The following is a 15,215-nucleotide window of genomic DNA, read 5'->3' as shown; positions in this document are numbered from 1 at the left end:
GTGAAGAGTAACCCCTTCACAACATTTAGCCAAACCAAGAACACTCTCCTGAAAGTGGACGTGTATCATTGCCAAACCCTACAATTTAGAGAAGACTTCATGAAAGTAAAGACAGAAGGTTTACCACAAGGTGCAAACCACTGGTAAACCTCAAGCATAGGAAGGACAGACTGAGACTTTCCCAAAAAAAATTGTTTTAAAAGCCTATCCAGTTCTGGAACAATTTTCTTTGGGCAAAGGAAACTCAGATCAATATACATCAGAATGTTGGAAAGGGAAGAGTATGGAAAAGAGAAGAAACGCCTCATTATCCAATGTATACCCCATCATCTATGAAACATGGTGGAGGCAGTTTTATGACATAATCAAGTATAGATGCAAATAGATGTCAGTCACTAGTGCTTATTGATGATATGGCTGCTGGCAGAAGTAGCAGGATGAATTTTGAAGAGTATAGGGCTATACTATTCAGCCAAATACTGCAAAACTGATAGGACGACGCTTCACAGGACACATGGACAAAGAGCCAAAACATACTGCAAAAGCAAATCAAGTGCTTTTCAAGGCAAAGTACTGGAATATTCTTCAATGGCCAAGTCAATCAACTGACCTAAACCCAATTGGACATGCCTTTCACTTTCTGAAAACAAAACTGATGGCAGAAAGTCCAACGAACAAGCAGCCACTGAAGACAGCTGCAGTAAACACTTGGCAAAGTATAATTAGGGTGGAAACCCAGCACTTGGAGATGACCATGGGTTCCAGACTTCAGGCATTGACTGTAAAGGATTTTCAACCAAATATTGAAAATGATCATTATATTTATGATTGTGTTAGTTTGTCCAAATATTTTGAGTCCCTGAAAAAAGCGGACCATGTCTAAAAATGTTTGTCTTTTCTACGTAACTCATACAATATTTTTGGGAAACCCCTTGAATTAAGCTAAAAGTCTATACTTCAATCACATCTTGATTGCTTTGTTTCAACTCCATTGTGGTGGTGTACTGAGCCAAAATTATGAAAAGTGTGTATCTCTAATAGTTTTCTTTGCCCAGGCTGACATTTCTGTATATTAATGTCCAAGAAGTTAGTACACCCAGTAATGCATTCAGTCAACTGTACCACTTTATGCAGAGCCTTTTGGTCCTGCTGCTTGCTGTTTCCAAACCAGACAGCAATAACTCCTGTCAGGATCCTTTTAGTGGTGGAATTATAGACATTCTTTAGTACCTGGAAGGGCAGTCTAAAATCCCAGAGGCATCTGAGGTGGTAAAGATGTTGTTATGCCTACTTCACCAAGGCATCATAATGCTTGGACTGGTTCTGGGCCTTTATAATGTGGGCACCAAAACGTATCTAAAACTGTACACTCTCTCCACCTGAGTGCTGTTAATACTAAGCGGGTGGTAGTGTCTGTGCTGTTTTTTCCCAAAGTCCACAAATTGACACCAGTGTGACAGTCTCTCCGCTTCATCCAGGTGAGCCTGCTCCTTTTTATTAGAGGTCAGGCCTACCACAGCTGTGTCATCATCAAACTTGAAAATGATGTTAGAGTCATGTGCAGCCATGCAGTCATATGCAAATAGCGAGTATAGTAGAAAACTCTGGACACAGCCTGTGGAGTTTATGTTAAGGGAGAGGTATGATGAAGTTTGGTAACCCACTCAAACCACCTGGTTTCTACCCATCAAGAAGTTAAAAACCCAGCTGCACAGTGAGGTGCTCAGATGCAGGTCCCTGAGCTTACGATAAGTTTAGAGGGGTATATTATGTTAAATGCAAATCTAAATCTATACATAGAATTAACAGATAAGTCCTTCTCCTATTATCCAGGTGGGGTAGTACATATGGAAGATCAAGGTGATGTCATTTTAGATCTACTGGAGCAACATGTAAACTTTTATACAGTATATCTAGTTCTTTGGGCAGAGAAGAACATATGTAATTTTGATGAATCTCTCAAAGCATATTATTGGAATAGGCCAGGGGTACTCAGTTACAGTCGTAAAAGTCCACAATGGCTTCAGGTTTTCATTTTAACCAGTTTCTTAATTAAAACCTGTTTATTTACTAACAAAGCAATAGTCTTTTGAGCTTAGTTTTAGTTAACTTGCTTGTTACAATTCAGAACCTTTAATTGCCTATTTTAGGTTTTATTTTTTTGCCTGTATTCTTAACTATCAGTTAATGATGATGTGCAAATGCTCAACCTGTTTAATTCATTTCATAGTCAAGAGTGACTGAGGCCTGTGCAAACAGCATTTGGTTCAAGACTGCATGGTTTGGTGTTAGGTCTTTTTTTTACCTCTTTTGGAATTGCTACTGAAACAATTTTATTTAGTGCATTCAAGCTCACTGTGTTTGAAAATTTGGTAGAGAAAAAAAGAAAAGTGCATTTTTGACCAAATTAAAGAATGTTACAATAAATTTTACTGGTCTTGTGTCTTAATATAGCATATATAACAGATTTGTAAATTACGTAAAAATATGTGGCCTAGAGTTGAAACAATTTCAACAGGTGCACTTGAACAAAATTGAGTTAGAATGAGATGTGTCAAATAAATTGTAATGTAAAGTGTGATTCATAGTAATTAAAGCTATTCGGTACAATAATTTTGGCGGAAGTATAACTAGAACAGGACTGCTAGTGGACATGATACTCAAGCAGACGCTTTTTTATAATACACAAGATTAAGAAGGCTGATATGCTGTGTGGAGTTCTGGGTTCCTGATGGCAGAATACCATAAAACATTTGAGGAATACCAGATAAGGGCTACTAAACTTAAATGTTGACTGTAAGTCAACAGAAGGAAAGAAAACAGAACAAAGAGACAGTAAATGTGAGCAGTTACAAAATAAGATGGATTACTTTGCTTTACAGTTCTGCTGAAATCCCTTCTCTATTAACTTCTAACATCTGACTCAAATGCTGTCCATTCCTTTATAAAACAATTACAATTACATCCTTCCAAAGAAAAAGAAATTGACATATTAGGAACTGCATTCTTTCAGGTTAAACTTGATTTAGACTTTTACAAATTGATCAGTATGCTGGAATTTACAGTGTGTGCAATAACAAAGCAGACAACTGAATGAAAATGTTGGAGAGAAGTAGGATGCACACCATAAGAAACAGCCTATAGGAAAAAGATCTAAATTCAAGAGTGGCCACACTGAAAGGCTTGCACTAATGCACTGTAAGTTCCAGCCAAAGCCATTTTTAGGAAGGTTAATGAATGATAAAGCAGCCATGTTGAGAAGGTAAATGAGTACAGAAAGGAAAACAGCAGGTGATCGTTAAAAATCCCAGAGAGGGATTTTATCACTGCTGTGGTTTTGAAGTTTCAGAGCAAGGGAGGGCTTGTTCAGTAGCATATTGCTACAAAACTCAAAATAAGCAAGAACCGAGGCTGACTGCCAGGATAGATTGAGCATTTTTGTCTTTTTTTGTAAATTTGGTATTATAAAAATAGGGCTGCTAATTACATCACATGCCATTAATGTGTGGAATTAATGTGTTCAAAATTTCTGTGATTACATTTTTAACGCAACTTCTAAATGTCTTAATTTAATCCAATTAATTTGACTGTGCCTCACACGGTATTATTGAAGCAGTGCCAAATTAAACCAAGTCTATTAATAATCAAATATGGTCAGCTTTGCTTGATCTTTTCTTATGTTGTTTCTTGATAATGATCTTCATAATGATCAACACACACCATAAAAATGACCCTGAAGGAAAATGTGAATACACAAACTGTGTTTAGACTCTGAAAATGAGTTGCTGATGCCTCACTCGTTCTCTTCAAAATCAGTTGTTGAGTGACAGTCTTAAGCGACAAATTGACATTGGTCCATTTCATTGGTGGAAGCTACAGGCGGAAAAATAGACAGATTGAGCTCCTTCAGAGGACACAATCACTCCGTCAATCAGGCAAGAGTGGGTTGTGTGCAATCCAGTAATAAAAAAATCTATTAATAAAAGTGTGCATTTAGTTTTAAACTAGTTATTCTCTTTTGGTATATTGAAACAGTATGATCAGGGGATACAGCAGCTACTGTTCATACTGCAAATCTCACATTAAGGATGGAAAAGGTGGTGGATGTTACAGTATTTACTTCACTACACAATGGGGGACAAAATATATTTTCTTAATTGGGAAGTAGTTAACTACTGCATTTACATTTAAAATAATCGTTTTTGGAGTTTATGTTCTCTTGTTCCCAGTGATATCTAAGAAACAACAAAGTCTTTAAATAAGAAGCACTAAAATCTGCATAATAAAATGAATAGTACTGAATCCTGCATTATGTTATCATCTTGATCAATAATGGAGTAGTAATTGATGCTGCAATATTCTTTTTCTTTTTTGGTCAAGGTAATAGGTTTCATATTTCTACTAGAAAGAAGAGTAATGCAACAGTAACAAATTGTTTGTAACACATTACATTTTATATTAAATAACAATGTAACATATTTAGTTACTTTTTTGTAAGTAATGAGTAATGTAACTAAGTTGATAAGCTTAAATATAAATTGGCATGCTTAAGCAATTGAATAAATAGAAAATCAATAGTGCGTTATTTTTCATCTTCATATCATTTTAAAGACACAATTATTGATAGAACAATCTGGCCACAAAAAAAAAGCTTACTTTGAACCATTAACTGATTTAGTATTTCACAGTTTGTATAACTGACATAATTTAATATGCATCAGCAAGTGATTATTAAAACTTTTTGTATTAGAAATGAATCACAGTTATTTCTGCTTTATCAAAAATAATATTCTTGAAGGAAATACATACATTTCTGCTTAATAAGCAGTTAATTTTAAAATTTAATTGTGTGATAAATTTCAATTACATTTTTAATTGAACAGTGGCACTAATAAAAACTAGATCATTTCTGTATCTTTGTAGACACTTTGTTAAAACCAAAAAAGTAATTTTAATTCTAAAATGTTAGGAATAATTTGTGGTGCTTACAGCTGTTGCAGTTCTTCAGTTCTTGGAACTAATCAAATGTGAAGAATGCTACATTATATACAAATAAATGAAACAGAGCTGACTACACCTGGGCCACGTGCTAAAAATAGGTGTAAAATGTCAAATCAAGTTTTATCATCTCAGAACTTACCTTTCAGCAGTCATTTCATGTTCATGTTAACTCAACTCATTTCAATTAAATGTATGTTTATATAGTGTCCTTGACTGGGTATAATCACAAAATTTGATTCAATTTATTTTTATATAGCGCTGTTTACTAAGAGCTCTTTGACAGGTTCATCAGTAGACAGAAATACAGTCTTTACAAATTACATAATGAATACATATAAAGAAACAGACTTGTTTAAACAGATGGCAAGCAAAGTGGTTCAAAACTGATTAATATAAATGGTGCTCAGAACTATATGTTCATTAATTAATTGTTGAATTATGGCACAGAGCACTTACACGGATGTAGCAAGGCAGAAATAAAGTACACGACTACAAAAACATTTAGATAACTAAACAGACATATCTATTGAAATACTGTGGTGGGCTGGCGCCCTGCCCAGAGTTTGTTTCCTGCCTTGCACCCTGTGTTGGCTGGGATTGGCTCCAGCAGACCCCCATGACCCTGTAGTTAGGATATAGCGGGTTGGATAATGGATATAAACTATAATACAGAAGTTATTAACTTCAGTTAGTAAATCACTTAATAATGGTAAAATCATTTTAAATTCCAAGAAAAAAACAGATATAGCCATTTGGGGAGAGGAAAATATAAAGTTGAAGGTATTCTTTGTGAATTCTGCAGAGAGTGCCTGTCCTTTACAACAGACAGTGTCACAGTTTTGCTAACGTAGATCAATTGGCCACTCTTCCCAACAGTATCTTCCACCATATGTAAAGCCCACCAACTTTATAACTATATAAATATCTGTATATGATTGGCTATTGACCATAAGGTGTAAGTATTAACATCTGAAGTTTTCGAACACTCTCATGTTTCCTTCACATATATTAATTGTACATTCATTTGTTCATTTTATATAAACACTTATTCCTAAACAGTGTCAAAAGCAACAGGAACATACAGTAGTTCAGTTTAAGTTGGGGACTATCTGTAGTTTCTTATTGGTTATTTGATTTTGCTCTTAAGAACATTTAATTGATATTTTTATGGAAGCTAGAAAATGAGTTTCATATACTTGTCTATTGTTACTCAGTTTAAAATATGACCCAATTACAATTTATTCAGAATGCTGCTATCTGGATTCTAAGACATCATTTCTCAAAAGACTTCACTGCATTGACTTCCTATACAACAGCCTGTTATGTACAAAACTGTTCAACTTATTTTCAAAGATGTTAATTTCAGCACCCTACCATTAGTTATAATTGCTTCTTGGCTCATACCTACCACTAAAATAACTGAAATCCTCTGACCTCAACTGTCTCATCATTCCAAACGATTACTTTAACAACAGTTAGTGAATGCAGCATTTAGTTCCATGTCTGCTCCTCTTTTGAACTCACTTCTATTCTATTTATGAAAGTATTCAAGCACACTTAGAACCTCACACTTCTCTTGTGCATATTAATGGACTATACCTGCAACTGTATTTTCTAACCTAAATATACTGTTACAGTGTACAGACCTGAGATTTGTTTTGTTATGAAAGAGCTAGTATTTTATTTTATCACATCAAGAGAGGTTTTTGTGTGTCTTGCAAAGTGCCTTGTGACAATTGTGAACGATAGGGGGCGCTCTCGCTCCCTTGAACCCCTGTCCACGACTCCAGACACCAGGTAAAAGTCCTCAAGTTGACTTTATTTTGTCGCCACAGTGCACAAAGCACACTCTCCACCACAATACTCATAAATCACCAATACAATCAATAAACACAATCCTCCAGCTCCCAGACGCGTTGCCACCCTTCCACCCAGCTCAGCTCATTGTCTGTGAGTTCCCAAAGTCCTTTTATACTCCCTGACCCGGAAGTGTTCTCAATCCCCAGTCCATGTGATCCTCAATCACTTCCGGATCAGGTAAAAGTTCTTTTCTTCAACCCGGAAGTCCGTCGCTCTTCCTGTGACGAACCTCCGGGTCACAGGGCACGAAGAAGCCCTCAGTCCTCCCTGCAGCTCCCTCCTGTGGCCCCCACGGCATCCAGCAGGGCTTTGCATAAAAACTCCAATGTCCATGATGCCCTGCTGGTCTTCTGGGACCTCCACGCTGCAAGGAGGGCTCCACCTGGCGGCTTGGGGGTATTGGCCGGGATAAATGGCCGGCCATCCATTACACAATAAACTCTATCCATCCATCCATTATCCAACCCGCTATATCCTAACCACAGGGTCTCGGGGGTCTGCTAGAGCCAATCCCAGCCAACACAGGGCGCAAGGCAGGAATCAAACCCCAGGCAGGATGCCAGCCCACCGCAGGGCGCACACACACACACACACACCAGGGACAATTTAGGATCACCAATGCACCTAACCTGCATGTCTTTGGACTGTGGGAGGAAACCGGAGTTCCCGGAGGAAACCCACGCAGACATGAGGAGAACATGCAAACTCCACACAGAGAGGACCAGGGAAGCGAACCCGGGTCTCCTAACTGTGAGGCAGCATCGCTACCACTGCCGCCCTAAACTCTATTCAAACAAATGTAATTTTTTGATAAAATAGTTTATTTTAATTGCCACAAACAGGCCAGATTACTCTGTTTTATAAAAAAAATGCTTTTTTTTTCCTTTGGCCTGACTTAACTGTCAGGCCTGACAGGTTCCACAACAGAAAAGAGCAACTTTAACTTGGGGTCTACCATCCAAGAGTTGACCAAACCCACATTTTTTAAGTTTTGGAGACCTCAAGAGATCTTTGATGCTTGCCTAAACTTTTTTAAAATACTGCTCTCTGTGGTTTATTTCCATGCACAAACTAAACAAATCCTGTTCAGATTCCTGGTGCATTCAATGTAATTGCACCCCAAAAACAGTAAGATTTTTTATACAGTGCCAGACATATTCTTAAACCATTTTCTAAAGCAAGTAACAAGTAAATTTCCCATTTTAAACATGTTTATTGATGTCACCTTATCGATATTACCAGGTGTGTAAATTGTATTGTCAGAAAAATGGCAGATGGTTCTCAAAATATATATTAATAAAAACATTGTGTTTCTTGAAGGGATTGTTACAACTCCATTTAATTTTGACAACATGACCCTACATGTTTGCACCCATTGTCCAGCTGCTTATCTCTTGTTTTGTAATGCAGAAAGAAGGCAGCTGTTGATGTGTATGCTGCCAAATATTTTACCCCGTCACTGTGTCTTATTCTGACTATGTTAATGACATTAAGCCTCTGGTGGTTGGTTGACATGTGCTTGTGTGATAAAGTCTGCAATGTGCAGTGCCACACTTGCTTTTTGTGTACATGCTGCTTATTTGGTTTTATAACATCATATTCAGGTTTACGACATATGGCTTTTAGACTTGAATCAGTTTTGAAAGCTGTGATATATTACAAAATGCAAGTAAGTTGAAGATTCAAGATTATGCTTTTTTGTAGATGTATAGACAATTTTTTGTGATTCTTTCTTTTCCTTTTTACCTGGTTAAGTTATTTCAGATGGTAAGCATAATAATTAGCTAACTAGACCATTTATGATAGGAGAATCTGCACCAGTAAACCACTTCATTGTGTTTGTGAAGATCACTAGAAAATGTTAAAACTTGTCCATATGAGAAATGTACAAAACACTCTTTGTATGTTACATGTAAAAATAAAACTAGACACAATAATAATAATATTTACATTTACATGCTCAATTTTGCATAGCCTGTACGAGCTGCTCCAGCTGTTTCTGATGTCAACTTTATGGGTCGATTAACCTAGTCATAGTATTTATTTTTTTGTATTTTTAACACAAATTGCACAATTCATTTAGTTCTTTCAGTTAAGTCTGGAAAAAAAACTCATTTTTAATGCTCTTTGCATTTTTAAACTCCAGTAAAACCAAAGAAAACAGAAGTAATATTGCCACTGTTGAAAACACAAGTTGTATTCCCAACCAAAACCCAGCCATCTATATTTTGAACTGTGTGAACACTGAGTGTTTTAATGGCAGGATTACAAGGATCCAGAGCTTATCCTCATACTTTTGGGCACAAGCACTTGGTTTATGTCAGGTCTATTAAATGTTACAGTTGCCTACAGTAGGCTAATTTAGAGACACAGATTTACCAGATATGCAAAATTTTAACATGTAGTGAAAAATGGGAGTCCTATATAAAACTCACCCACACATAAAGAGAATTTGCAAACACCCCAGAAGCAGTATGCAAGTAAGTCTTGAATTAAAACCAGACCCCTAGAGCTAAAAGCTAAACTGGGTGCCACCATGATTTCCTTTAATGAAACTTAATAGGAATTATAGAGCCTCAAGGACAATACCTGAAAGATACCCTGTAGCTATGCAGCAGTTTAGAGTGAAATACACTAAAACATGATGACTTTACTAGGTCCAGATTTAGTTGTGGCTTCTTTACAGTAGAGAAGGATTCACAACTAATTTCCAAAATGACATATAGTATATGATACACTTACTGTTGAATTTGTGATGTGAGATGGCTTATGGTAACTTAAGAGCATTATTTGAGTCTGAGTGTATAGTAAAAAACCTCAATAGCTGTGGTAGTGATTAGATAGATATGCTCCAGAAAACAGGGTTTGGCCCCTGGCCTAAGCACCGTCTGTCTGCATGTTAGGTTAATTGGTGTCTCTAAACTGGCACTGTAGTAATGAGTGTACCCAGAGCTAGTCTGTGGCTTTCACCCTAATTCTGCCAGCATAGGCTGAAGTCTATAAGACTTAGAAAAATATTAAAGAGGTTTTATTAACAGAAGTATGGAAATATGTAAGCATTATACTCTGCTTTATGTAGCAGTTTCTATATTGAAGAACAACCCAGGGAATTTTAGAAGTGCAATATAGTGCCAGTTTCTTTAAATAGTCAAGTGAGCAATTCTTAAGGACTCAGTAAATCAGTGGTGGGAATTAAATCTGCATTGCTTTATATATGCTTAGGTCACACTTCCTGTAGCCATGATGTTTGTCAGATTTTGCTGTCCATTATCCAAACACCATATGGTGTCATAATATTATTCTGGATGCAGTCTGCCAAAACTCTTTATTGCCTGTAGCAATGCATGATATGGCTTACAGTTCTGTGCCATAACTTACATTTTTCCATTTATTTGTTTATGACAATCTGAGGCTAAATTCGGGATACATGCTTCCTCATGGCAACTTCTTCTAATAAAACATCAGTAACTTACATAAGCAACACAATAATTGAATTGAAAGTCTTGCAAGTGCTTTTAGTATTTTATAACAGCTCTAAGCTTAATGCAAAGTATGCTTTTGGTCTTCTAAATTGATGAGAAAATGAAAAGTTTACTTTTGTTCATTGTTTCTAATGAAGGATATTCTGAATTTACAGTTTGTCTTGTATCCCCTTGTGAATGCCTTTGTATTCTGTTCCCACTATTTGTGTTACAAGGTCACAGTGGTCTACAGCTTTTCCATCCAGCTTTAGGCCAAAGACAAGGTCTATACCTGGATGTTATGTTACTCCAGTACAGGACACACTTGAGCACCTGCATACATAATGGTCTGCTATAAAGAATTATTTTTTTATGTTTTTTTTTATTTATATTTAAATTTGCAAGAGTCTTCATTTAGTATGAAAATCAGGCTAAATTTAACAAAAATAGTACAATACAGTAAAAAAATATAGTAAAATTCTTCTCACCACTTAGGAGTTCGGCGTGATGTAATACTGTATGTTGATTCTTTACTTTTTCAGTTTCTGGCAGGTAAAATTGTAGCTCTATAAAAAATAATGCATTACAATTTTCCCTTTTTTTGCTGAAATACAGTGGGTACAGAAAGTATTCAGACCCCCTTCAATTTTTCACTCTGTGTTATATTGCAGCCATTTCCTACAATCATTTAAATTTTTTTTTTTCCTCATTAATGTACACACAGCACCCCATATTGACAGACAAAAAAAAGAATTTTTGAAATTGTTGCAGATTTTTTAAAAAAGAAAAACTGAAATATCACATGGTCCTAAGTATTCAGACCCTTTGCTCAGTATTTAGTAGAAGCTCCCAATTTTTTAATAAATCTGCAACAATTTCAAAAAATTTTTTTTCTCTGTCAATATGGGGTGCTGTGTGTACATTAATGAGGGAAAAAAATAATTTAAATGATTTTAGTAAATGGCTGCAATATAACAAAGAGTAAAAAATTGAAGGGGGTCTGAATACTTTCCGTACCCGCTGTATGTTCAAATTCTTGTAATAATAAGTCTTTGGAGCCTAGTCCAGAAGTTAATTTTATATTCACACGCTTCACAATCTGATGCGAGTCTGTAAGAGAAGATGGCTCATCAGAAATGAGCATATGTCTGACAGCGCATACATCAGGAGGGTTTGCTGGATAAAGATGCAATCTTATGCCATCTGCTCACCATGCAGGTTTAATTTATTTTAGTCCACCTTTGGTAACAGTTTTCTTGTTCTTGTTTTCATTTTATAAACAGATCGCCTTCAAAGCTGTCAGCTCATTTGATCCTGACTTCAACTTATCCAACCAAAGTGGGAAAGTGTTCAAGCATGGGAATGAGACTCATCACTTGTTTGTTGGTCTCTACCCTGGGTCCACATACAATTTTGCCATCAGGGCAAGCACAGCAAAAGGCTATGGGGCATCTTCATCATCCCAGTTTACAACCAAGATATCAGGTACAGTATGTCAGTCAGATCATGGGCCACTATGTGTCAAGTGTGCAAATGTCACTGCAGATGACCAGTTTCAGCTTCTTCAGTTTACATTAGTCAGATGCCTCTCACATGTTTTAGGAAGCAGCACTTACTAAAGTCATACATAGTCCTTCTATGAAATGAGAAGGTTTTTCATTTGTGTTGAATAAACCTCATACTGTGCTATTACAACGCTGGAACTTTACACATTATTTTCAAAGAATAAGGTTACAAAATTACTACTTTAATGAATGTATTCCCCGTGATTCACTGAATGACAGGTGTCATTAGAGATTTTCTAAAAATTCAAGAGACTTTTATACAGTATTTTACAATTTTGAATGAATGTAGTTGTTGAACTTTATTTAATGCCAAAGAAAAAATAAAACTAGCATTTCCTTATTTATATTATTTTTTTTATGTCTTTAATTATGCTTTTTACTTATATACTGTATACTCACCAGCTACTTTATTAGGTACACCTGTTCAACTGGTTGTTAACACAAATATCTAATCAGCCAATCACATGGCAGCAGCTAAATGCATTTAAGCATGTAGACATTGTCAAGCCTACCTGCTAAAGTTCAAACCGAGCATCAGAATGGTGAATAAAAGTGATTTAAAAAAATTTTTAAAAAAGTGACTTTGAATGTGGCATGGTTGTTGGTGCCAGACCGGTTGGTCAGAATATTTCAGAAACTGCTGATCTACTGGAATTTTCATGCACAAACATCTCTAGTGCTTACAGAGAATGGTCTGAAAAAGGGAAAATATCTAGTGAGCAGCAGTTCCCTGAGCAAAAATGCCTTGTTGATACCAGAGTTCAAAAAAGAATGGCCAGACTGGTTTGAGCTGACAGAAAAGCAACAGTAACTCAAATAACCACTTGTTACAACCGAGGTATACAGAAGAGCATCTTTGAATGCACAACATGTTGAACGTTTAAAGTAGATGGAATACAGCAGCAGGAGACCACACCGATTGCCACTCCTGTCAGTTAAGAATGGTCAACTAGGCCTACAGTTTGCATGGGCTTACTAAAATTGGACAACAGAAGATTGGAAAAATATTGCCTGGCCTGATTAGTCTCAATTTCTGCTGCAACATTCAGATGGTAGGGTCAGAATTTGGTATCAACATGAAAGCACGGATCCATACTGCCTTGTGTCAGTGGTTCAGGATGGTGGTTGTGTAATGTTGTGAGGGATATTTTCTTGGCACACTTTGGGCTCCTTAGTACCAACCGAGCATCGTATAAATGCCATAGCTTACCTGAGTATTGTTGCTGATTATGTCCATCCCTTCATGACTGCAGTGTACTCATCTTCTGATGGCTACTTACAATAGGATAAAACGCCATGTCACAATGCTCAAATCATCTTAAACTAGTTTCTTGAACATGACAATTAGTTCATTGTACTCAAATGGCCTCTACAGTCACCTGATCTCAATCCAATAGAGCACCATTGGAATGTGGTGGAACTGGAGATTCCTATCATGGATATGCAGCCAACAAATCTGCAGCAAATGCGTGATTCTATCATGTCAATACGAACCAAAATCCTGAGGAATATGTCCAGCACCTTGTTGAATGTATGCCACAAATGATTATGGCAGTTCTAAAAGCAAAAGAGAGTCCAACCCGGTAGTAGCAGGGTGTACCTAATAAAGTGACCGGTAGTGTATATAGAAAGAGAGAGAGGCTAAATACATGTATAGTATACATTTAAAAAGAAATTGATTATTGTAACAATGGAATCTGTTCTGCTGTCTTTGCAATATTGAGAAAATTAGGAAGGGTTGGAGTTAATTTTTATGTTCCAGCAGAGTAAAAATAGAGTAAATGGAGTATTTGACAATGGATATGCACATTTTTTATTTCTTTTTCCTTTAGCCCCCTCGATGCCTGCTTATGATCAAGAGACACCCTTGAATCAGACGGAGAGCAGTGTGACGGTGCTTCTTAAGCCAGCACAGAGCAGAGGGGCACCCGTCAGGTGAGAAAATACATCCTCAAACTAAATTTTATACTTAAAACGTATTGACTATGCCATGTTACCTCTGAATAAGTGAAGGATTAGTTATTTTACCTTCCAACATTACTATACATTCTAATCTTTAAAGCTGAATGTCATGTTCCTGTTTGGTAAATTTTATTAAATGACATAAACTAATTAAGGAGGAAAAGCAAAACTAATTCTGGTGACATTTTTTAAATTTTCCTGAGAAGGAACATTAATGCAGAATTATTATAGACAATATTAGAGTATTGCCAAGAAGACCACAGTCGCAACCTTTTTGTATGTAATAAATAACTAGTAGTTGGGCATGTGGCTTAATGAAAATTAATCCATTCCTTTAATGCTTAACCAGTAATCATAACAGAAGGTCCTCCAGGCTAAGCCTTCAATGGCTTTATTAAAATTACTCTTATTGGTAAGTTTGATGTGAAATGGGTGAATTCAGTCTCTTTGATAGTCGAATTATGTTTTACTCAATGCCATTTCTACAGTAAACAGATAAAGGCTTTAATGAAAGAGTTTTCTTTTTAGCAATGCTAAACAGAACTTGTCTATTGCAAGTTATAATATGTTTACTCTTGGTTAGGGTACTGCTTGTAGCACAGTGAGAGGAACAACATAAGCCACTCGGTGCTTAGCAATAGTCTTCTGTTACCTCTTTTGGCAATTACTAGCCACTAGTGTTCTCTGGTGGGCTGTATTCCTACACCCTGCAGAAGGCCTTTTCTGATGCAGAGAAACAATAGTTTAGTATTTTCTCTTCCTGTTGTGTTGAGCTGCTCATCCTATGACATAGATAGGGTTCGGCATTCTCCACGGGACACTCATTTCATTAGCCAACAGATCTTGTTACCTCCTGTGTACAAATTTATATGAGAATGTTGCTACAGTATGTATTACTTTAAAGCAGAGACACCAAGTTGTGAGATGGTGTTGTAGTTAATACTTCTTTATGCAAAATGTATTTCAAAAGTTGCATTAAATGTCCATTTACTGTAAATCTTTTAAATATTTTGTAAGCTCAATTTAGCTCTGCTTTAATAAGGGGTTAAACTTACCAGCTCTCAGCTACAGAGGCGGCACTAAATCCACTGCACTTAACATTTTAAGCAAGATAGAGCAGAATTTTGTGGATGGCACTAAACTGTCTTTCCATTTCTTTGGTATCCCTCATCAGAATTAACACAGTATTGGAAATGCAACTTTTCTATTCCTCAAGGGAAATTTTACATGTGTTACGCGATGTAGAGTTTTAGTGTTGCAACAAATTTTATACTATAAAGTACCATTTCAGAGTTTAGACATAAGTTGATATGATGACTTGGGTTCAGGTTCATTTCAATTCTGTGGTCCAGAGACATTGATTTAT

At 36.3% G+C, this 15,215-nt stretch overlaps 1 protein-coding gene across 11 annotated transcripts in view; it reads left to right on the top strand.

Moving 5' to 3' along the window:
- ptprma (protein tyrosine phosphatase receptor type Ma) overlaps positions 1-15,215 on the top strand; it is an 815,060-nt gene that overhangs the window by 502,627 nt on the left and 297,218 nt on the right. For all 11 annotated transcript variants that reach the window (XM_039754798.1, XM_039754797.1, XM_039754796.1 and 8 more), the window contains exons 10-11: positions 11,606-11,807; positions 13,720-13,822. In XM_039754798.1, the coding sequence (XP_039610732.1) occupies positions 11,606-11,807; positions 13,720-13,822 (305 nt within the window). The remainder of the gene's footprint in view (positions 1-11,605; positions 11,808-13,719; positions 13,823-15,215) is intronic.

The sequence above is a fragment of the Polypterus senegalus genome, chromosome 5 (assembly GCF_016835505.1).
Source record: "Polypterus senegalus isolate Bchr_013 chromosome 5, ASM1683550v1, whole genome shotgun sequence".
NCBI lineage: Eukaryota > Metazoa > Chordata > Cladistia > Polypteriformes > Polypteridae > Polypterus > Polypterus senegalus.
The sequence above is the reverse complement of the archived record's forward strand: the minus strand, read 5'-3'. Positions and strand labels throughout refer to the sequence as shown.